General features: G+C 42.1%; 3 protein-coding genes and 5 non-coding genes across 8 annotated transcripts; 1 reads left to right on the top strand and 7 right to left on the bottom strand.

The window, feature by feature from the left end:
• Window positions 1–125: 125 nt before the first annotated feature.
• Window positions 126–5,331, bottom strand: LOC149281815 (sulfotransferase 1C2-like). Its single transcript, XM_089498914.1, has 7 exons — window positions 5,205–5,331; window positions 4,561–4,683; window positions 2,350–2,447; window positions 2,124–2,250; window positions 1,681–1,775; window positions 1,393–1,573; window positions 126–253 (listed from the first exon to the last, which is right to left on the bottom strand). Exons 1-7 carry the CDS (start codon window positions 5,329–5,331, stop codon window positions 141–143), a joined length of 864 nt encoding a protein of 287 aa, XP_089355040.1. The 3' UTR covers window positions 126–140.
• Window positions 5,332–8,983: 3,652 nt separating this feature from the next.
• On the bottom strand, window positions 8,984–13,209 carry LOC149281809 (large ribosomal subunit protein eL8). The gene is made up of 8 exons (XM_089498973.1): window positions 13,105–13,209; window positions 11,609–11,729; window positions 11,017–11,166; window positions 10,520–10,660; window positions 10,161–10,240; window positions 9,768–9,898; window positions 9,493–9,562; window positions 8,984–9,099 (listed from the first exon to the last, which is right to left on the bottom strand). Exons 1-8 carry the CDS (start codon window positions 13,207–13,209, stop codon window positions 8,995–8,997), a joined length of 903 nt encoding a protein of 300 aa, XP_089355099.1. The 3' UTR covers window positions 8,984–8,994.
• LOC149281814 (small nucleolar RNA SNORD36) lies at window positions 9,637–9,711 on the bottom strand. The gene has a single exon (XR_016278019.1). It is a non-coding gene; the product is annotated as a small nucleolar RNA SNORD36 (small nucleolar RNA).
• On the bottom strand, window positions 9,985–10,060 carry LOC149281813 (small nucleolar RNA SNORD36). The gene has a single exon (XR_016278018.1). It is a non-coding gene; the product is annotated as a small nucleolar RNA SNORD36 (small nucleolar RNA).
• On the bottom strand, window positions 10,323–10,397 carry LOC149281812 (small nucleolar RNA SNORD36). The gene has a single exon (XR_016278010.1). It is a non-coding gene; the product is annotated as a small nucleolar RNA SNORD36 (small nucleolar RNA).
• LOC149281811 (small nucleolar RNA SNORD24) lies at window positions 10,745–10,816 on the bottom strand. Its single transcript, XR_016278011.1, has one exon. It is a non-coding gene; the product is annotated as a small nucleolar RNA SNORD24 (small nucleolar RNA).
• LOC149281810 (small nucleolar RNA SNORD24) lies at window positions 11,871–11,944 on the bottom strand. The gene has a single exon (XR_016278021.1). It is a non-coding gene; the product is annotated as a small nucleolar RNA SNORD24 (small nucleolar RNA).
• Window positions 13,210–14,596: 1,387 nt separating the features above from the next.
• LOC149281808 (mediator of RNA polymerase II transcription subunit 22) lies at window positions 14,597–16,598 on the top strand. Its single transcript, XM_089499006.1, has 3 exons — window positions 14,597–14,719; window positions 15,927–16,007; window positions 16,380–16,598. Exons 1-3 carry the CDS (start codon window positions 14,597–14,599, stop codon window positions 16,596–16,598), a joined length of 423 nt encoding a protein of 140 aa, XP_089355132.1.
• Window positions 16,599–21,958: the final 5,360 nt, after the last annotated feature.

Here is a 21,958-nt window from a genome sequence, read left to right as displayed (position 1 = left end):
ATTTACATTCAGTATTTTTTTTATATATTGGAAATGCAGATTTTATGTGAAAAATAATTGCGACCTTTCCCAGAGTGATGAAAATGATGGATTTATGGATTGGTTGTGAATATTTTCCCCCGGATTGTCGGCCCGTGGCATCATATCGCAGACGGAAATATCAAAGTAGTGTTTTTCATTTGTTGTTTGTAATGCTCTTCAAACCGTTTGCTCTGCTCGGCGGTAAATAGGTTCTTCCAGTCGCCAACCGTGCCTGCCGAGGCGCAAAAATGATAAATTCAATTAATTAATGGAAATATTTATTTATTTTACACAAAAAAAAATATCCTTATAAAAAAAATAAGACCAATATAATTCAGCAGGTGTTCTTTTTTCATGATTAACGTGAAATAAATAAAGTATTTAGTTTTGATCCAATAGTCTGTTATTAGTCCTCACGGCCGGCAGCCAATGGGTAAATAATCACTTTTATTGGGTAAATAAGAAATTCCCACCCCTGCTGATACCGCCAGCCGGAACGTTCGCCAAGAACAAGTAAACAGAAGCTAAACGGGGCCAAGTTCACGTTAACCTCTACCTCGGCCGCCGCTTATGTAGCAGAACGCGCTAAAAACCAGATTCACCGAAGTGAAAATTACTAAATTTTAAGAAAAAAAATCTGCACTATAACAAATCTATAATTATATAAATTTGTTCTCGTTATGGTTATAAAAGCCGCGTCGCTGCACGCGTTAAAAGCCAAGGTCCGAGCGTAGTGCACTTGCTGCGTTATGATTGGACCCTGACCGGCTTAGCATCTGGTTTCCATGGCGATATGCTTTAAAGTGTTGCATTAGCCTGCGGGTAGGGAAAGTTATGTGATTGCTGTTTGGCTGTGAGTGCCGTCATGTGACAACATCCCAGGGTGGGCATTGGCTCTCCTGCGTATTGTACTTTGCGGCGTAATGTGGCGGTTATGGAGAGGCAGACGGGATGGATTCAAGTTCTTCTTGGGTTCGGCACCTTGGCGGCTCATCAAGTTTATAGGATCGAGGATCACGCCATGTCGGTCTGACACGTCCCACCACTCTGGTTTGGATCAGAATGCGGGTGGCCAACTTAGGCGATTAGGACAACAAACCGTAGCGTTCCTGCCCATCAGATCACGGAGTTTGATGGAAGCTACAGCTCCACAAACAATGGCGAGGCATTTGATCTGCCTGATTCAGGTGTTAGGTGTTCAATATTGACCTAAAACCAATGGGCACCATCTGGTCTACCGGAGACTATTTCTATGAAGAGGTTGTCTGCCAATTACCACCAATCAGATTCTGTAATCAGTGATCTTTGATGTATGATCTAAACTATGATTACAATGTAACATTTAGTATCTGACGGCGTCTCGTTGCAAACCTTTTCTCATGAAGCTCATATCAGTCTGGTCCAAAATTTCCTTGGGGAACGTTGAGTTGTTGGCCATCGGGTTCTTCCTCATCTGGGCGAAGGAACTCAAATGTACAATCTTCTTCAGCACTTCCTCAGAGAGATCTTTATCCAAAAACCTCATCACCTTCCGGATCTCTTCAAGAGAATTCTGGATGTTGGCAGGAAAATATCGATATGAGAGTCATGAAAAAAAATATATATATATTTAAAATACATGGTCCAAGAGCTTTTGGGTTTGGAAATAATCTCACTTACTCTTTTAAGGTCTTCGTAGAGAATGTACAAAATGTCACGCTTGTCTTTCCAGTCCCAAAATCCTTTCACGTGGTCATACCAAGAGCCCCATCCGACTGCGAGCAAAGAAACATTAATCATTGGAACTTTCTAAGTTACAGATCTGCTAAAAAATCTCATTAACATCCTATTCCCTGGGCAACCACAAAAACCCTCCCAAAATAAAATAAAAAAAAAAAAAATTAAATAACATTTTTATTTGACCATCTACGATCTTAATGTTTTTTTTTATTATTATTTGAAATACATTTATGGAAATGCTAAATAGTTTAATTGCAATTCAATTTTTTTTCCAGATTTTTTTTTGTACATACAAGGAGGTTGTTAGGTGAAAATATTTTTTTTTAGGAAAATAAAATTTTATTTTAATTAAAAAGAAAATAAAAACTGAATGACTTGCTTACCGTTGCCGTTCATAAATCGCTCTAAGTATTGGGGGAAGGTTCCTGGTTCTGGGTGAAGTTTAACCATGTGGTCAAAGTGATAAAAGGAGGTGACCGTATCTTTGGCATTACGGGCGACGTAGATGACCTTAAAAAAAGGGAATGACGAGAAAATTTATTAGTCGAGGTCAAATTATTGAATAAACCGTTACAAGATTAAATCTGACCTCCCGATTAAATCCCTTACCTTACAATTGTGTTCCCAAAAAGAAGCCGGGATGAGCTGCACAGGCAGATGGGTCTTCAGGACTCGGGGAGAAGGCATCGCGTTAATTTCTTCTAACCCTATAACAAGAAAAACAAGAAAAAAAACATACAATCTGCCGGCAGAACGGCCCCATTCGGCCCGTTTCTCCTGCTGTAAAGACTCAAACCTTAAAACAGTCGTTGGTCTCGTCTTAGATTCAGGAGCCGTATGTCTATCCCATGCATGTTTAATACCCTCACTGTATTACCCTCTACCACTTCTGCTGGGAGGCTGTACCACTAATCTTCCACCCTCTCGTTGTGTAGATTAATTCAGTGGCATAAATGCAAAAAAAATTTAAAATAGTATTGCCGTTGGCATTAGTATTTTATTCACTGGGATAACATTTCGTTTTCAAGATTTTGAGAGCATCCGCCTCCCTTTATCAAGCCCCAAATCTTAATTAATTGAAAGTAATTTTTTTATTATTTATTTATTTTATTTTTTTTAACTGAAAGCGGAGTTTTGCTGGATATAACGAATGTATCTCCAGATCTTGGGATCTGTATGCTGGGAGATGATGTTTGCCAAATAGTGGGTGGATAACCTTAAATACCATGACTGATAAGATAAACTTTATACTCCCAGCGGCTGCTTCCAAAAGAAACTCATGAATAATCCAAAAACAAGTTATTTCTACATCTGACCTCCTTGGCTGGGCATTGCTGTATAGTCATACCTGGCTTTCTGCCCCAATCTCAAGGTCTTAAAGTCAACGGAGTCGGTTCCAGACCACAAGAACCAGCCCATCACATTCTACTATGATGACATCTGAGCAGTCCGATTGGTGCTTTTCTCACTCCTTTATAACAGCTGAAATCCCCTGCTTGAATACAGGTGACTTCATTCAGAATATCTTTACCTCCTGACAAGTCATGGTTTCTATAAGGACCTTTATTGGAGCCATATGGTTCTGACCAATAGCGAGTCGCTACAATACAATCTTCATGATATAACAATATTTAAAGATATTTATATTTAAAAGTGTTCTAAAAATAACATTTTATATTATTATAATATTAATTACTTTCTATAACAATAATATGTATTTAATATAATAAAATAATAATAATTTGTTATAAATATAATGTTTTATATACATATAAATGTAATAATATTTAAAAATATTAATATAATTATTTTCTATAACAATAATAATATATAAATATTAAATATAATAATATTTAAAAGTGTTAGAAATATAACATTTTAAAATAATATAAATGTAATATTACTTTTTAAAATTATCTATTTTTTCATATAATAATAAAATGATATTTAAAAGTGTTATAACAGCAAAACAATACATTATGTGGCAGGGGGGCTCGATGTATGGAATAATCACGTACGTATCTTTAGGACAATGGGTATAAAATGTCAAATAAAGCCGTTTACGAGCAATATCCTCGTAAAAGGCGGTTTGATGACCGTATCATGCTTTGAGATAATGCCGTGTAACCCGGTTAGTTCAGTTGGGGTCAGTGAAGTTTATAAGGTTGTTTATCTTACAAATGGCAGAGAAAATTTTGGGCACGAAGACAATTTGTCGTTAAATTACGAATTTTCGACCAGTAGGAAAATAAGAAATTAGATCCCAGGATCTCAGAACCAGCAGGAGAAAAAATAATTATTATCCAAACCCATAGGACCTAAGGGCTGAAAGAAAGGTAGAGCGTGGAGGAGAGAATAGCTTGATGGCTCCTCGATGGTTGGTGGAACTTTCATTGGTTTGGTTTTTAAAGCTGAGAGCTCTGTCTTCCAGGGGTCTTCTCACCTGTAAGAAGACCCCTTCTTGCCCTGGCCAGTGGCCAGGATACAGAAATCCCTATCCAATAACCTCCAATCAATGCCTTTTGTACACGAGCAAAACAAATCCGTGTTACGTTTTCACGGACAAGTGTCCACCTTTTCCGAGTGGACCATCAGTGGTCACAGAGACCTGTAGATGACCCCAGAAGTGTTGCATAGAACATGTTCATCTTTAAATCGCACAGGTGCACAAGATCGAAAGGGAGAACACGAAAGAAACCAACAAGAACGGAGAAGAACTTTACGTTTGGAGTCAGTGCGGTACCACGCCTGGGATGGACGGGGTTCTTCACACCGATACTCAGATCAATGATGGAGAAAATGCGATCGTGATAATCTTACCCGGTTTCATCAGATGCATCAACTCAATGAACGGGATCCTCTCGTAAATGGGGGCTCTTCTACAAATCTCTTCATCTCCGTTGTTCATGATTAAATCTACTATCTCCTGGATCCACGTGGTTCCTGAAATTGATCACATTTGGACATGGACATCACTACTGCCCTTAAATGGGGAGCCTTTGGGGTCCCTAATGTTAAGAGGCTGGTGTTTAACGAGGGACAATTAGCAAGCATGGCTTAACTACCTGGGCTGTGGTCAGCAGGGGCATAACGTAGGACCCTGCAGCACAGGTCTCAAGGGACCCCTGAGCTTCCTAATGCACAAGAAGGTCCTTCAAAGCTGACACTAATCTGCTGCTAATGGCCAAGTGTGCACAATGTGCTAATTATTGTCTTATTTTTGTGCTTAGTTTGGTTTATTTACCCCATAAAATAGTTTCATGTGAGTAGCACATTCACACATGCGCAACAAGTCTGCACACACAGCACAATGCATACATGGAGAGCGCCCCTTTGGTGGGGCCATCACCGCTATTAAATTACCCCCACCCCGTGTTTTTAATCTTGGAAAATGCCTCTTATAACCAGCATATTCATCTTTGCAGCTCTAATTGGGTTTAGCATTCAGCCCCCCCCCCCGATACCTGATTTGGGGTACGCAGAAATTAGGATGTCACCAGGTCTGGCTTCAAAAGTCTTGATTTGTTGCCAGTTTTTGACAATTCCATCGGCCATGGGGACTCCTTCGACATTTTCCAGCGTCCCCCTCATTTTGGAGAGTTTGCCGGCTCCTCTGTTAATCCGTGGCCACGTTTTAATTCCGCGTGATCAGCCGTGTGTCTCCTTCGGAAGGTGCGGAGAGACTGATCCGGTGTCGCTCTTGCATTAAATAAAAGGAGGTTTGGCACGGTGTTGGACACTGGGCGTTACTGACAGATACAATCTGAAGACGGAAAAACACCAGCGACTGCAGTACGATTTCGCAATAACTTTAGACTGAGCTATAACTGGCCTCATAATCTGAGGTCGCTGCCCAAATAACGCACCAAATGAGACAAAAGTTCACCCCGTGTTACTAGCACACAGGTGGCTTTTCACTAGTGATTCCTACTTTGCTTTAGGTGCACCACCTTTTCACTAGTGATTCCTACTTTGCTTTAGGTGCACCACCTTTCCACTAGTGATTCCTACATTGCTTTAGGTGCACCACCTTTCCACTAGTGATTCCTACTTTGCTTTTTCCACACCACCTTTCCACTAGTGCAGGGGAGTCCAAGTTGTTTCTCCAGTGGGCCACTTCATCAGAAGTCAGTCCAGAAACCATTAAAAACAAGTTTAGCCAAATAAACCTGCACAAGGCTGGAGCACACTGTGGGCAGAAGCTGGATTTAAGATGGTTGACAGATGCTTATGTGATGGGATTGGGAGTAATCAGTACACTAAAAAAGTCATCATACACGGGACGCCTGAAGCCACAATTTACTGCCACTGATCCTTTTTAATAAAATATGCAGATTGAAACAGTAAATAACACAAAACCTTTACTTTTCCTCTCGCTGATTTCTGGGCCAAGAAAGTTTTGTCCTCTGAAGAGACTACAAATTCAGGAGGGCGTTTTATCTCTAACTAAATCAAAATTAAATAGATCTATTTATTCCTACAGTAAGTAAAGTGCCAGGAAACAGACAACCAAATACACACCAGGCTCTGCCACACCGACTCCCAAACACACACACCAGGACAGTGTCTGCCACACCGACACCCAGACACACACCCACACCAGGACAGGCTCTGCCACACCGACACACACACACCAGGACAGGCTCTGCCACACCGACACCCACACACACACTAGGACAGTCTCTGCCACACCGACACCCAGACACACTAGGACAGGCTCTGCCACACCGACACCCAGACACACCAGGACAGGCTCTGCCACACCGACACCCAGACACACCAGGACAGGCTCTGCCACACCGACACCCAGACACACACACACACACACACACCAGGATAGGCTCTGCCACACCAACACCCAGACACCCCAGGACAGGCTCTGCCACACCGACACCGAGACACCCCAGGCAGGCTCTGCCACACCGACACCTAGACACCCCAGGACAGGCTCTGCCACACCGACAAAAATCTATTTTCTACACTGCTTTGTCATTAACCCCCCCTTTTATATTTGCAACCCTTGTGTATTAATGCTCCGGCCAGGCCCCCCTTTAGTATTGATTGTGTTCCACCCCACAACCTTGTGTATTGCCCCCCTTTGTGCATTCATGCCACCACACCCATGTGTATTGATTTATGTGTTGCCCCCAGTCAACCCTCCTCCCTTGTGTATTGATGCCCCCACCCCTTTTATAGCGGTTAATGGGATGCCCCTCTTTTAGTATTAATTTACGTGATGCCCAACCCCCCTCTTGACTACGTGACTCATTGCCACGTGTACTACCCCATCCACACACCCGTTTATATTGATTTTGTAATTTCAAAACCCAGCCATCCCCTTTTGTATTTAAGTTTCAATGATGTCCCAAGGGAATTCCCTCTTCCCTTACATATAGGCTCATATGTTTATTTCCCCCCCCCCCGCTCGTCTCCGACGTGTTGATCCTCTCCTCATCACGAGGAACTCTTCTGTGAGCATCACGTCTTAAAAGGGGCAGGACGAAGAGCCTCACTGGGGCACTGCCACTCAGCAGCACGGTGTGTGCAAGCCTAAAAAAAAATTTAAGCAGACGGTGCGTGCACACAGCGGTCTTACCACCTCACCTTGTGGCCGCACCATGAGTAGGGGCAGTACGCACTTGGCCCGAAAATTGGATGCCCCTTAACTAGCGATTCCTGCTTTGCTTTTGGTGCACAGCTCCAAGATACATCGTATTCCAGAATGTGGCATCGTACAGCGCGCCAGCCGAAAAGCAGCAATCATTTGTGGAGGTCTGTGCCGGTAGCAGCAAGGACCACCGGTGCACTGCTTGGGGGGGGGGGGGGGCCTCATTAGGAGGTGGCTGCCCCCAGTATTAATGATAAACAAGTATTTTGGTAAACTGACATAGCATGACCAGGTCTCCCTATTCTCAGAGGACAGTCCCGATTTAGACTTCCATCCCTGGAAATGTCCCATGAAACCCTCTTAAGGAGCATTATGTTTCAGAAGAAACTTTTTTGCTTAAACACCATAAAAAAAGGTTTCTCATTAAACAGGATTATAAAAATCCCCACCGGCCAATTCATTTCATTCTGAAAGCTGAAGCTAAGCCGAAAACCTGCAGAACGAGTAGAGATCTGAAACCGCATGGATAGGAATATAATTTAAATCAAACAAAAAGCATAATTACACATATTAAATAACATTCCCGGCCCGTTAACACTTTAAGGACTTTGGAGCAAGAACAAAAAAAATGACTTGCTTATAAAATTCAATTCCAGACAAAGTTGGCCACTGCTGTTGTGCCACAAAGTCAACCCTGACCCATTTAATTAACCCCCCCCCCCACTTAATTTATAAAGCCGTTTTCTGCTGTTTCTATAGACATTATCGGGGCTTTTAGGGCTGTAGAACCCTGCGATCCCCTCATACCCAGCAAACATTCTGACCTCTGAGAAAAGACTGTCCTCACTGAAGGAAAGGTGTTGGGATAGAAGCTACAACAAAGTACAGAAGAGAAATTTGAAAAGATAAGTATGAAGCCATACTTTGAGGGAATGGAAGTTCTAAGTTACTACATAAAATAGTAATAGTTACACAGCTTTTGCTGTATTTTAGTTATATTTGCAATTGTGGGAAAACAAAAGCAAGAAAGTTTCACTTTACAGAGAATGTGGTAAATGGAGCAGCCCCCCAGTAGAAGGGGTAGAGGTTAATGCAGTGAAGGGATTTAAACATGCATGGGATAGCTCCACGACTGATTAAGGCGAGTCTTTACAGCAGGAGAAACAGGCCAGAGTTTATCATAGGGGGCCGTTAATCCACAGTATCCCATATTGAACCCCCTCTATTCTGTATTAGACTCACAAGCCCCTCCTAGAACCGCAACGCAATCTACCAGAAGTATGTGCATGTCAGCTTTGCCGTCATGCTTAAATGCAAACTTTGGCAATATTTTAAAATACTTCAGAGGGTCGGCCTTTGCATTTAGTACAAGGACATTGTTTCGATAGATTACGCTGACAGCGGGTCTCATTCTGCATATGAAAAACACTGCAAGATTTTAATTTTCCAGAGCAAGCACATCCGGAGTTCTTTAGAGCCATTACAATAAGCGAGATGAATGTTAACATAACCGACAGTTACAAGCAGAATTGTGTCTCACCAGTCACTCGCATCACACTCACCCACAACAGATCAAGATAATTTTTTTTGTTTTAAAGTAGTTTTTATTCTTTATGTACAGAACAAAGAGGACACGCTCGGTACATTTAACCCAACTTTGTGGCGAGTTCCTTGGCCTTTGCCTTCTCAAGCTTGGCAATGCGGGCCACAGATTTGGGACCCAAGATTCCACCGCCCCAGTGACGACGGATCTGCAAGAGAATAGAGTTATCAGAGATATATATATATATATATATATATATATATATATATATATATATAAAAAAAATAAGTCAATATGCCAACTTTATACCCCCTGGTACTTTCAGCTTGGCCAGGGCCTTCAGGATGATCTCTCTGGGCATACTATTAGTTAATAAACTATCTCCATTGGGTACAAACGGGTTCTTGGCACATTTCAGAGACGACACGCTACAGCCACGTTAAGACATCTTGTGTCACCGTGAAAGCTCATGTAAGGGGCACCGGTTTGTGAAACACAAGCGTCCTTTCATGGAAGGGGTTCTATTGTAGATGAATAAATAAAAGCCTGAGAATTCCAAGCACAGCCCGGCCACAACCCTCCTTTCTGCATTAACCCTTACCTCATCGTATCTGTCATTGTAGTTGGTTTTGACAGCTTCCACCAGTTTAGCGAGCGCTCCCTTGTCCTCACTGTAGGATAAACATCATGTTAGTGATGTGATTGCGAGTGACAACGCTTAACAAGCCACAGCAGCAAGCCTTTTGCTGCTCAGGGTTAAAAAGCTCTAAGTGCCACACAGTTGCATTCAGGTGAAGAAATTCTAGAAACATCATTGCTCAAGAAGCTTGCGTCGGGAGCTCCAATATCCAGCATTAAAATCTTTAGTCTACTTACGGGTTGACTTGTGTGAATGCGACACTGGTGCAGGTCTTCCTGTGTACCAGACGGCCCAGTCTAGCCTTGCCCTTGATGATACAGTAGGGGACACCCATTTTACGGCAAAGAGCAGGCAAGAAGACAACCAGCTGCGGGGAGAATGAGGGCGAACCATTAGCCGAACGTTTAGACAGCGCATCTTACTTAAAGCTTTCACGATCAGGGGCTTGCGGTAATTGCTCAGGGTTAAAAAGCTCGTTATTTAATCTTCATTATTTGTCAGGTGAAGAAATTCAGATACATCATTGCAATTCACGTCTTCCCCCAGATTTTTAGACGTGTGGTAAAATATTCACTTTAGTCGACACCAGTTGCCTTGCAAAGCAGATCATCCCTTTTCCATGGACTTACCTCAATAGGATCCACATCGTGTGCAATCACAACGAGCTGAGCCTTCTTGTTCTCCACCAGAGTGGTGACGCTGTTGACGCCTGTAAGAATACAATCAAAGGGTCAGCGCTATTCTCAGTGCCAACGTTTGACCAGATGGTAGCCAACTCTGTACAAATGGCTATTGCTCAGGGTTAAAAAGCTCATTTGTGAACTACATATTAGGTTTCAGGTGAAGAAATTCAGACATCATTGCAATAGCACTCACTACTTAATCGCCGGCTGCACGCGATAGGACTGATTTACACAGTTTTTAGTATTCCCATAATAGTTTCAGGAGTTACAGCGAGACAGAAACACTAAAGCTGCATTATATTTACCTGCTCGGATAACTGGCGGTCTCTTGGTGGGGACATCCCCTTTGCCAGCAGCTTTCTGTTCAGCACGGGCCAACAGCCTTTTCTTCTTCTCCTGCTTGGTTTCAGGTCTGTATTTGTGGGCCAGCTTGAAGAGCTGAGTGGCTAATTAGAAAGAAATAAGTTAGTTCTCTGACGTGCAGCAAAATCAAAGAGCTTAGCGCTGTGAATCGAGGCACTCGTGTACATTGCATCAGCGATCTTGGTGGAAGTGTGTAATCACGGCATTCAGATAGCAAATATTAAGTTACATCATCTGCGAATGTACAGAGCAACCAACAGCATTACATTCATACAAGGACTTTCGGGAGACTTCTCCAAGCTAGAATCCAGATCTACCTGGGATGCCAATTCTCTCAGTACAATCAGCGCTTACTCAACATGCGCATCTCAGGCAACCAGATTCCAGCATGTCTGATGCCCCCAACTAACGGGCAGGCGCTGCGGGACACGGTTCGTACCTGTCTGACGGTCCAGAGCCTGGGTGAACTGGTTGATTGCAGGTGGGACCTTAAGACGTTTGTACAGGATGGACCTCTGCCTTTGAAGTCTGATGTAACGGGGCCATTTGACAAAGCGAGTCAGATCCCTCTTGGGCTGGATATCCTGACCTGCGGAAAGATGTTAGATGTCCAATTACAGGCGTTTCATGAAACGAGGATCTTTATCAGGGTAGAAGCATCATCGCTGGACATCAGATCCGATGAGAAAACATTACTGCCCAAGAATAACCTGAAGGAACCCAAGCCAGGTCACTCCTAACATGGAGCCACCAATTTACCTTATGAAGCCCCTGAAAGCTCCAGATGGGCCACACAAGATGGGTATATAAAACAAAATGTGGGTCCAAGATACCCTCTAGAACTAAACAATCCACACCTTAAATAGGTAGCTTCTAAAACTGTTTAATAAGACACCCAAAGCATGACATGGAGTTTAAGCATATTAAGCAGCAGATTGAAAGCCACTGGAAGCGTTGCAGTCTATACATACTGCCACAACACATGTACGCCAACCATAAAGAGCCATGTGCCCCGCATTACCACAACTCACCGATGCCATAGTTCTTTGGCCTCTTCTCAAAGAGAGGGTTCACCACCTTCTTGGCTTCTGCCTTCTTCGCCACGGAAGGGGCCGGTGCCACCTTCTTCCCCTTGGCCTTCTTTCCTTTAGGCTGCATTGGGAATGAAGAGAAGGGTTTGAGTTACGAGATGCAAGTTTAACGAGAAGGCGCATGTATACATAAGAACAAGCTCTAAGACATTAAACTCCATCTCCCAGCGGATAGTTAAAGCCGTAAAGATGCAAGTAGACGAGCATCAGCGATCTTGGTGGATAAATTTGTCATCAGAGTTCATCAGATAGCAAATATTCTTTGCATCATCTGCAAGTCTACAACGCCCCCCCCAACGAAATAAAGCCAAAAGCCCCCTCTAACAAATAGAAACAAAACCCCCCAAAAGTCCTTAAGAGTACGACAGTGTCATTACCAGTGCCCAAAGCACACTACATGGGCCATGTTACATACCAGCGAGCTATCCCGAGAAGGCGTCAGAAAATCGGGCATTCAGTTTAGGAAAGGCCGAGGACTCAGGCCTATTTTTTTTTTTTTTAGGTACCTGGTAACTTAGCACGCAGGGGGTTTAAATGCGGCAAAAAAAAGTCGCCCCGCGAGCCACCAGGGGCTATAGCTATAAGGAGAACGCGGCATGGGGCCCACTAGAGCCGGCTACGAGTACGAGGAGGGGACATCCCCGAACCCTACGATATATTACTCAGATAATTCTCTATCCCACGCCAGATCACGATAAGCCTCTCCCGTGTAAGGTGAACAAGAACCCGGGTGGGTAAGAGTCCAGCAGGCATAGGATGGCAGCGGATGAAAACCCCCTCATAGCGAGCAGCCCTACAAAACACTCACCATGGTGGACAGGGGTAGAGAAAGGAAGAAGGATGCATTGTGGGTAATATTTGTATCGCTCACCACATCTCGCGAGAGTTTCCTGTAGCGTAGACACGAGATATAAAGGCTGGAATTTAAAGGGACAGCGCTCTCTATATCGAAATCTCGTTCTTAAGCAATGATGTTTATAAAACTATATAACATAATATATTAATGATAATATATAATGATATATAATGATATATAATAATAATAAAAGATAATAATAGTAATAATAATGGATAATAATATTATTAATAATAGATAATAATGGATAATACATAATAATATTAATAATATATAATGGATAATAATTATAATATAATAATTATAATATTAATAATAATAAAAGCAAAAACACCAACTATACCAGCTTTACGTCTGATCACGGGGGGGGGGCAGGAAGGAGCTGGCTGCAGACTGCGTGACCCCGAGAATCTACCCCGAGACCCCTGAGATCGGGGCAAAAACCCTGAGACTCCGGAGCAAACCCTGACAGTTCCCACAAATGACTATTAATTACTTTTCACAGCATTCTTGTTGTTGATTAGATTTTCTATTAAACCAGAGGTTACTTTCTTTGCTAATGCCTTCCCCTTCCAAATACCTCCCAAGTGTCCCTCTTCAGGAAGGGCAGTCCTCCTTGCTGTGCCCAGATCCCTCTGTCCCCGTTTTCTATGAGTTCGGAATGTTTGGTGTATTTGACTATCATGGCGGTTCTACGCTCATAAAACTCCTACAAAGGCAATAAAGCCCCGCCACATCTCTAAGAGCCCCCCAAAAAGGTTCCTCATTGGCTGTTTGAAGTGTAGGGGGTACATACGCTTCTACACCCCGATAATATGGATCCAGAATGTCATAACTTCTGAAATTTCTGAATTTGGGCTGAATTCACTAAACCGCAATTCAGCATTAACTCTTCAGAGTTAACTTCAAAAACCGAAATGTCCTATATATCAACTTTCTAGTTAAACTTTTTACGACTCCTGTTGCCAATGGATACTAGAAACATCTGCGGCAGATCGGCCCCATTCGGCCCCCGTCTAGTCTGCCCGTTTCTCCTGCTGTAAAGACTCAAACCTTAATCAGTCGTTGGTCTCCTCTTAGATTCAGGAGCCACATACGTGTTTAATGCTCTCACTGTATTACCCTCTAACACTTCTGCTGGGAGACTGCTCCTCTAAATGGACTATAATGACTCATTTTATTCAATAAATAGCTTCAGAAGAATACATTTTATTAGCTATAATAAATTTATTTAATACCGGATTATATTTGTTGAGAATGAATGAACCGCACAGATGCGTGTTTTCTTACGCGCTGTCACTTTAAGAGATGTGTGCTGCCGCAACCTAACAGGACACAAGTATGATTGGCTGACGAGCAAAAGCAGCCAATCAAAACCTACAAGGGAAAAAAGCAGACAAATCAAGTGGAAGGGAGGGGCATGCTCTAGCCTAACCAACTTCCTTTACGTGACTGACATTCACTTGAGCCAATCCGATTTCTTAGTGGGGAAATAGGATCCAATCAACGAGGCGCGTGGGAGGGTTTTATGTGGCCGGGCTGTAGTTGAATGCTTTTCTGCTGCAGGGAGCTGGTGGATACCGAGTCCTGTCCCGGTAATTAATTTAATCACACTTAATTAAGTGTTATAATAGCATTGCTTGACGGTAACGTTTGTTTATTAATAAGGATTTCAGGAAGTGCAATAAACCGGTTTAGTCTGAGTGTCCAATGAGGGCTTCACAAAGAGCGCCGTGTTATTAGATAGCTGCATGTGTAGACTGTAAAGGGTTAAGGTTCGTTTTTCTGTCATTAATTATGGTGCAGCTTTTATCATTCAGTCCAATCAAGCGGCACTAAAGCTGCCCCATTTAGGTGATAATGCTGGGGAGGGAATCATGGTTCTATCCAGAGGGTTAGATGGAATGTGAGGAGGATAAGTGGAACAGCCTCCCAGCAGACGTGGTAAAGGATATTACAGTGGGGTGGGGGAATTTAAACATGTCACCACCGCTTCTTATCTCTGATCCTTTCATTCAGGTAGTTTCCGTCCCTCTCGTTCAGGTCGTACGTCTCGCCGCTGAGTTAAGAGGATGTCCCAGCAGCGGGTGCTTCCGCAGAGCAAGGAGACCCTCCTGCAGTCTTACAACAAGAGGTTAAAAGATGACGTAAAGTCTATCATGGACAACTTCACAGAGATCATCAAAACGGCCCGGGTTAGTGTGACGTGCGGGATGATAGCGCTGCGTCCGGTTACTGACCCGCGGGCCGGCAGTCAAAATATTCTTTAAAACCCCCAAAAATCTTTTTTTCCATAAAGAAAACACTTAGGGGGTTAAAAGGCATATTATGGGGCAGAGTGGCATATAGGGAGGTATAAGGCATTTCAGGAGGCAGAGTGGCGTTAAGGGGGCATTGTATAGAGCACTCTGCCTCCTGAAATGCCTTATACCTCCCTATATGCCACTCTGCCCCATAATATGCCTTTTAACCCCCTAAATGCCAGAGTGGCATATAGGGGTATAAAGCATTTCTGGAGGCAGAGTGCTCTATACAATGCCTTTTAACTCCCTTAATGCCACTCTGCCTCCTGGAATGCCTTATACCTCCCTATATGCCACTCTGCCCCATAATATGCATTTTAACCCCCTAAATGCCAGAATGGGATATAGGGGTATAAGGCATTTCTGGAGGCAGAGTGGCACATAGGGGGTCAAAAAGCATACCATGGGGCACAGTGGCATATAGAGGGTTAAAAGGCATATCATGGGCCACAGTGCCAAATGTGGGTAACTGGGGAACAGGTTGGAAAATACAAGGAAATAAAAACAAAAAAAATATTTTTCTCAATCATAGCTTTTATTTTAAAAAATAGTTTACATGAATTAACATTTACTGCGGGATGATAACGCTGCGTCCGGTTAATGACCCGCGTCAAAATATTCTTTAAAACCCCCAAAAATCTTTTTTTTTCATATAGAAAACACCCTAAAAAAAAAAACCTAGTTCCCCCAAATGTAACAGCCATACATGCAAGCCCCGTAAGGGTTATCCCGATTTTACAGCTGAAGGCATTCATTTTAATTTAAAACAACAATAATTATAATAATAAACAAGACCCCCTCCGTGAATACGCATGGAAAGAGCTCCCATTGATGTCAATGAGTGCGTTTTCCTGCTGCTGATTGGCTGCTTTAACTTGTTGGAGGCGGCAGGGAGCTGCCACTTGTCCTTAACCCCAAAATGCATTGTTTTCAATGGGTTTAGGGACCACTCGTTGTCCTTAAGGGGTTAAAAGTACTTTGATATGCATTAGTTCAGCCAAACTGCCCCAATAAACAAATGTACACATTTTAAGTGTTACTGTTAACTCTAACATTACCACGGATGTGAAGAGGTGAAGGCCATTGGTTTGTCTTACAGATCGAAGATGAAAATCAAGTCTCTCGCTCAACGCAGGGTGAACAAGATAACTACGAGATGCACGTCCGGGCCGCCAATATAGTGAGTGGAGGAGCCACAGAGCTTTCTTTCTTTTTTCTTTTCCTGCCTATATCCAGCACTATACACACTTCCTATATATATATATAATACTGCGGTTTTTTATTATTTACCCCGAAGGCTCAAAAACAGAGCTTATATGGGAATAACCCGCTTTAATGTCACATGTCAAATAAGCATTGCCTAGAAAAAAATATTTTTTTATTACATTGAATGTATCAGGATAAGGAGGCCAGGTTTGTGGGGGGGGGGTGTATGTATGGGTGGGGTATGTATGTGTATATATATATATATATATATATATATATATATATATATATATTATATATAATCTGTCCGTGACAATATTCCTTAGTGTCCTCTTGCTGATTGCAGGTGCGAGCAGGGGAGTCCCTCATGAAGCTGGTGTCTGACTTAAAGCAGTTCCTCATCTTGAACGATTTCCCCTCCGTGAACGAAGCCATCAACCAGCGCAACCAGCAGCTTCGAGCGCTCCAGGACGAATGCGACAAGAAGCTGATCTCCCTGCGGGACGAGATCGCTATAGATCTCTATGAACTCGAAGAGGAATATTACTCCTCCAGGTATAAATAGGGCGAGGGGGGGGGGGAACCTACTGCCTTCATCGTGTTAACCCTTAAGGCTGCGGAACAGTTATCAAAGTTACAGTTTAATATATTTAAGCTTAATATCAAATATCACAAAACACACGTTGCTCGACCCGCAGTGGCTGTCAATACATACAAGTTTATTTGGTATTACATGGTAGTAATACACGCGTGTATTGAAGGAGCCATCAATGCAGCTATAATAGCGTCAGAAGTGTATCTGCATTAATATAGTGTCCCTTTGTACATGAATGGAAGCATGTACTAGTTTAATATTTATATATATTATACATTGTGCTGTATAGAGTTAAATAAAAGTTCAGGCGCTAAACAAAAAATATATATGTGTATAAAGTAAGGTGAAAATTAAAATATATTATAACAGGTGCTGAAAACACTTAAGTTTAACCCCTTTCTACCAGAATACAAATAAAAATTCAATAGTGTTGTGGGAGAAAAACCACAATTGAAAAACTGAAAAAAGACAGAACACAGAGCCGAAAAATATAAGTATTGTTTCTTTATTATTCATAACACCTTTTTTTCATATATATTGTCTGCGTTATACTATATTATATATAATCACTTTATATTTTGCCTTTTAAATTGGCACAAATATTTCTGCGCAACACTATTGAATTTTCATTGTGCTGCATATACTACATGGCATGCTGTCCCTTTAACTTCTTAAAGGGACAGTACACTTTAAATTATATCTTTGGCTTCTTATGTAGAAGTCCTTTTAGATTTTGCAGTGCCTTTTAGGGGTCACCCCTCCAAGTTTTATAGTGAATGCACTCTTGCTGTAGATAAAGAGTCCTCCACATCTGTGGCCCTCACCTCGAAACGAATGATGGCCGGATGTCTAATCTATTCTACTATAGGTACGTTTAAATAATGTTGCCGAGAACATTTGCAGGCGTTTCTCATCATTTAAAATAACCTTCGTTGGGGATACCGGAAGGTATTTTTCAAGCTTGCCCGTATGGACTGTTCTAGATCATTTTGCCCTCCTAATGTATAATTATAAAAATTTTGCTGAAAACGTATAAAAGAAATGATTTGCCCTACATTATCCTAAATTACCAATTTGTGCCTTAACCTCAGATTATTCTGTGTTCTTGGGGCCAGCGCGGTCTCACACTATGATACTAGCATCTGATTAATTGACCCTTTTTATATCATTTTAACCCCTCGCCTCCACCAATCGGTTTCCATCACACAAAAGCTCTTCAGTTGCTTGTATTCAGTTTTAGGGCAGCTCCTATAAAGACGCTCTTTGCCTAAATGTCTCTTAAAACGCGTCGGCCATGCCCTCTCCCTTTGTGACATTAAGCACCAAAAGCAAATGAACTAAAATAACGGGTTATTTTTATTAGATTCTTGACACTTTTTTTTTTTGTTTTGTTTTGTTTTAAGAGAGTAGCTTTAAGAATTGTAAAAAAAAACCCAAAAAAAAACAACTTTTAAATCCTGCAGAAAAACCGTACAATGTCACACATAGTGTCTCACGAACGGTGTATAACTGTGGCCTTGGAAACCAGAGCTTGTCTATGCATTTGTTCCGGATCTGCATATTGTATAGATCAATATTTTATTTTCTCCATTTAAGGCAAATATTGATCAGCTGACAGATCCTTTTTTAAAACGTGTGAAGCCCCCATTAAAATATATATATATATATGTATTTTGAATAGTGTGTTTGTGTGTGTGTATATATATATAATATAAATCTATTTTAAATAAAGTGATTTCTGTATTAACTTTCAAGGATTTCTCTCCATATTTCTTGCCGGAAAGGTTCAGCTAATTTAATTAACTCGCTTTTTGTTATCTCGAGACCTTGTTTGGGGACTTAACAGTTTAATGTCAAAACTCTGTAATGGACCATATTAAAATATGCCATCTGCCTTATGTTAGTGAATGGAAATGTGCTAGTTTATTGCAGCTAAAAGGAACTTTATCGCCACACATCAGATTGCTGATGACGGCCATTTTTAATTCTGGCACACAGCTGGAACGCCAAACAGAGCTTTGCCTTAAGACTTTTCTTTATGGTAAGCTGAGGCATAGCTGAGAAACGGAGTCTTTGTACGCCCGAGCGTGTCGTCCTCAGAAAGCAGTTCTTGCCGGTACGAGTAGCATCTGTGTGTTTGTGACATCATCAGATGCAAACTAACACCGGCAAGAAGTTTTCTTTTGCAAATGGGAAAATCTAATACTGTAAATGGGGCCTTTCTAGTAAAGACTCAAACCTTAATCAGTCGTTGGTCTCGTCTTAGATTCAGCAGCCGTATGGCTATCCCATGTATGTTTAAATCCCCTTGCTGTATTAGCCTCTGCCACTTCTGCTGGGAGGCTGTTTTCAAATAAATAGACACAAGGCATAAAAAAGCTTTTAAAAGCCACCAATTACTTTTCGGTCATTTTAAAAAAAGTTTTAAGATATAATTACCCCTTACAAGTAAATTTTTGGTTAAAAAATGATTTCTGCTGCCATTTTCTTAATGCTTTTGCTTCTGTCTTGCTCCCTCTTTTTCTGTTTCTTCTCTTGACTTCTTCTCTCCCTCTTGCACGCTGCTGCTGGTCCTGGACACACTATCTGCTTTTGCCTGTTGCGATCTGTGTTGGTTGGGGTAAGCTACAGTGTGTGTGATTCAAGCGACCTGCCCCTCTCTGAAGCCTACTGGAACAGAGAAAGCACGACTTCTTCTCCAGAAGACATCTCCGAGTCGCTGGTCCCCATGTCGACCGAAGCGGGTGCCAACCCAAGCCAGATCCATACATCTCCTCACCTTAATGGCCATGGCGCCGCCATGCCAGAACACACCTAAAGAAGCCCGGCTCCAGTTACACCAAGACGATTCTCCTTACTGCCTCTTCTATTGGGATGGAGTCACCATTGGTCAGGTCCAAGCTAGGGTAGGGCTTCCTACAAGACAAAGGGAATTAGACTGTCACACAACAGTAGTTCTGGAATACAAATGGAAGGTCTAATGACATCATAACGTATATACTATATGGGGGTTCCCCCCCCTCTTGTTTCTCTGTGACTACAGCCCTACCTTGTACCCAAAGTGCATGTAATCATGAAAGAGAGACGGACGGCATGCTGGCAAATATGTTCTAAAGACAAGAGACATAACGTTACTGTACACTAAATTTTTATACTGCATTTATCTAAGTAAAGTATGTTCCAATCCTTAAGGATGCGTTATTGCATCACAAATGGCTAGTTTTTTTGGGGGTTTTTTGTTAGTAATTAGTTTTGATGATGACATAATGTACATAATGAACTGAAATAAAGAATGGGTTTTTTTGTTTGTTACATTATGGGTTTGTCCTGTATTCACAGTAAGTAGGTCAAATGGTATTGGGTTTAGCTCTTACTCCGCATAAGTATCGATAGCGTGCAAAAAAACATGGTGTTTAGGTCCACATTTGTTATTTGTCCCTATAATGAACTTACTTTGGGCACGGTGGGTTATGACATCGTATCCTGGCGCTTAGCGGTAAACAGTCGCTCTAGGACAGGGGTAGGCAATCTTCGGCTCTCCAGATGTTGTGAACTACATTTCCCTTGATGCTTTGCCAGCATTCTGACTGTAAAAGCATTATGGGAGATGTAGTCCACAACATCAGGAGAGCCGAAGATTGCCTACCCCTGCTCTAGCGGTATGTGGTTGGGGGCTGGGGTAGCTGAAGCACTACCTTTGGTCAGGCCTAATAGTAGGGGCTCCCGGTTAGTAACCCTAAGGACTTGGGTTCCTATAATTATATAGATAGAAGAGGGGCACTCTTTGTTTTGGGGGGGGTTAGAGGCGTGGCTGAGGCTTTGCCAGGACTTTTTATGTGACGGAGGTAGATTTTATATACGTATGTGTATATATAATATAATATTATATTATAGCTGAGTGGGAAATTTAGAAGAAGGGTTTTATTTACACCCATAAAACTCATCCTGCTGTTTCTATACATATTATTGGGGATTTTAGGGCTGTAGATCCCTGCGATACCCTCATACCCAGCAAACATTCTGACCTCCCACTCCTACAAAAGGGGGGGTCAGGGCAAAAAAAAAGGGGCACTTATGAGATATGCATTTCTATCTCTGCAGTGTGCTTTTGGCATGTAAAGGCCCCATATTCACACTTGTGTTGCCCCTGTTGTGGACATTGTTTAACCCCCAAAGATAAATATGACGATAAAAGCCACAGTACAGGTTCTCCTCAGAAATACTACAGTTTCTTTTTATACTGTATCAAAGTGCTGTTTCCTAGGTAACAGCTAGAACGTCTCTAGAACCCTGCGCTCCGTCCTCCACAATCCCAGCATTCCCGGCGCGCATGACGCTCTCTCCAACCATAGAACTCGAGCCCTATCAGACCCTCGTAATCGATAGCATTCGGAGTGATTGACCTCGGTTGGTGGAGACGATGATATCGCTCTGTGGGGTTTGAGATCGGCGTTCCTTTGCTTTGGTCTGGAGCCCCACGTGTTTTCGGGAGCTTGCATGCTGCAGGAAGTCTGGTAATATCTTTCTGCGAGCAACGCAATGCATGATTTTCTTAAATATACGATAAATGTATGAACATGAGCCAGATGTGCGATGTATATTTAAATCCTTTAGTATACATATACCAATTGTGATATATTAATGCAGAAAATAGGAGAGGAATAGTGAGCATGTGAAAATCGCTTCATTTATTCCCCTGGGGGCAACATAACCTAATAAAGTGGGCTTATTTAATGAGCTTAAACATTTATACCCCATTATAAGTCAAAAGGGTCAAGTACCTCTTCACACACGTGTTTATCATGCTTAGTGGACTACAACTCCCATCATCCTGTGTACAAGAACACCAGGATGGCTACATATTAGAGTGCAGTCTGAATATCATATGCTTTTTATTGTATTAAATGGAATGTTTTATTAATAAAGCTCGATGTGCGTTTATGTCACCAAGTAATTTATGTGATCGTACGAAGGAGTGATCTGAAAAGACGGAGCCTTTAGTGGAAAGTGATACGTTTTTGGGGCCAACACGGAAACAGTTCTAGAGTCGCATCCTTTTTCAGGACCTCAGACGTCTCTTCTACAGATGGAATGTGAAAAAAATAGACCTTTATGGTCCCAAAAGCTTATGTGATGCTGCATCTTTTTACATGTTGGCCCGATTAAAACGTATCAACTTCCGCTAAAGACCCCCATCATCTCTTGGACCTATAAGGCTGTGCCAATTTTCTTTACCTGGTCCGATAAGGAAATCTCCATCCTTTATCAAGCCTTTGAATGACAGAGCTGGGAGTAACCCCTCCCCCACAATACTTATTCTAAAATATGTC

Source organism: Sceloporus occidentalis, unplaced genomic scaffold (genome assembly GCF_023333645.1).
Source record: "Sceloporus occidentalis isolate IW3139 unplaced genomic scaffold, rSceOcc1.0.p SCAF_127, whole genome shotgun sequence".
Taxonomy (NCBI): domain Eukaryota; kingdom Metazoa; phylum Chordata; class Lepidosauria; order Squamata; family Phrynosomatidae; genus Sceloporus; species Sceloporus occidentalis.
Note: the sequence above shows the minus strand (reverse complement) of the source record. Positions and strands in the feature narration are given on the sequence as shown.